General features: G+C 22.1%; 1 protein-coding gene across 1 annotated transcript in view; it reads right to left on the bottom strand.

Moving 5' to 3' along the window:
• The window catches only part of HELRODRAFT_175640 (hypothetical protein), a gene marked incomplete at both ends in the record, with an annotated part of 2,965 nt that extends 2,649 nt beyond the window's left edge, over window positions 1–316 (bottom strand). The window contains one exon of the mRNA XM_009023049.1: window positions 293–316. Within this exon, the coding sequence (XP_009021297.1) occupies window positions 293–316 (24 nt within the window). The remainder of the gene's footprint in view (window positions 1–292) is intronic.
• Window positions 317–1,462: the final 1,146 nt, after the last annotated feature.

Below are 1,462 nucleotides of genomic sequence, written 5' to 3'. Positions count from 1 at the left end.
ATATATATATATATATATATATATATATATATATATATATATATATATATATATATATATATATATATATATATATATATATATATATATATATATATATATATATATATATATATATATATATATATATATATATATATATATTGGAACGAGGTTTTCTTTGATGCAAATATCGTTAAATATTTTTGCCCATTTTGCATTAATGCATTAATTAATTTTTTAATAAGGATTTCGGCAACACGAAGCTGTTTTAATTCATATTTATTATCATTATGTGTCATCCTAGGCTTACAACGTTGTTTCGACATACAGTCATCATCAGAGCCTGGTTTTACGAAATATCAAAAATTGAATTATAATTTAAACATTAAAATCAAGAAATTTAATGAAAAGTACAAGAAATGAAATTATGACGTTGTAATTAGAAAATTAGAAATATGAAAATGTAAAATATGAGAAAATGTTACCTTGTATTAATATAATATTGTAATAATAAATAAACAGTTTCAAACGAATGAAATTAAAACAAAATTATGAAAATAAGTAAATAAAATTGTGTAAAAACATATAATAAAACAATTCAGTTAGACGAGAAAAACAAGTGTTTCGTGGCGGGATGATATTAAAAGTGAAAGTCAGTAAGACGATATAAAAAAGGTGAATGTAGAAATTAAAGTTTATTATTATAATTAACAAATAATGTAGATAAAGAAAAAATAAAATTTGAAACAAAATAAAATGACGTTATTAAAATAAGTATTATAGAAATATAAGTAATAAAATATAAATATAAAAAATATCATAAAATAAAAATAATTTAGCAGTTATTGAATAAGGTAGCAAGTGACGAGATGACCATGGATTTCGGACGTGACGTTAATAACTGTGTATTAACTGGTCGAAAATTGTCAGACTTAGAGCGATATTCGTATCGTTTGGGTACTGAAACGTCTGCTGGCTTGTTTTCGACTGCAATTGTTGGTATCAGTTCACGATATTGAGAAAATAATTGAAGAGTATGATCGAAACTATTGTATTGTTTAATGTTGGTTTGTATTTGTTGATGTACAGGGCTTCGCGAATTTTCTCATTTTTACATATTTTACATTTTCATATTTCTAATTTTCTAATTACAACGTCATAATTTCATTTCTTTTACTTTTCATTAAATTTTTTGATTTTAATGTTTAAATTATAATTCAATTTTTGATATTTCGTAAAACCAGGCTCTGATGATGACTGTATGTCGAAACAACGTTGCAAGCCTAGGATGACGCATAATGATAATAAATATGAATTAAAACAGCTTCGTGTTGCCGAAATCCTTATTAAAAAATTAATTAATGCAAAATGGACAAAAATATTTAACGATATTTGCATATATATATATATATATATATATATATATATATATATATATATATATATATATATATACATATATACACTATTTACTACAACA

This window comes from Helobdella robusta (genome assembly GCF_000326865.2).
Source record: "Helobdella robusta unplaced genomic scaffold HELROscaffold_34, whole genome shotgun sequence".
Taxonomy (NCBI): Eukaryota; Metazoa; Annelida; class Clitellata; order Rhynchobdellida; family Glossiphoniidae; genus Helobdella; species Helobdella robusta.
Note: the sequence above shows the minus strand (reverse complement) of the source record. Positions and strands in the feature narration are given on the sequence as shown.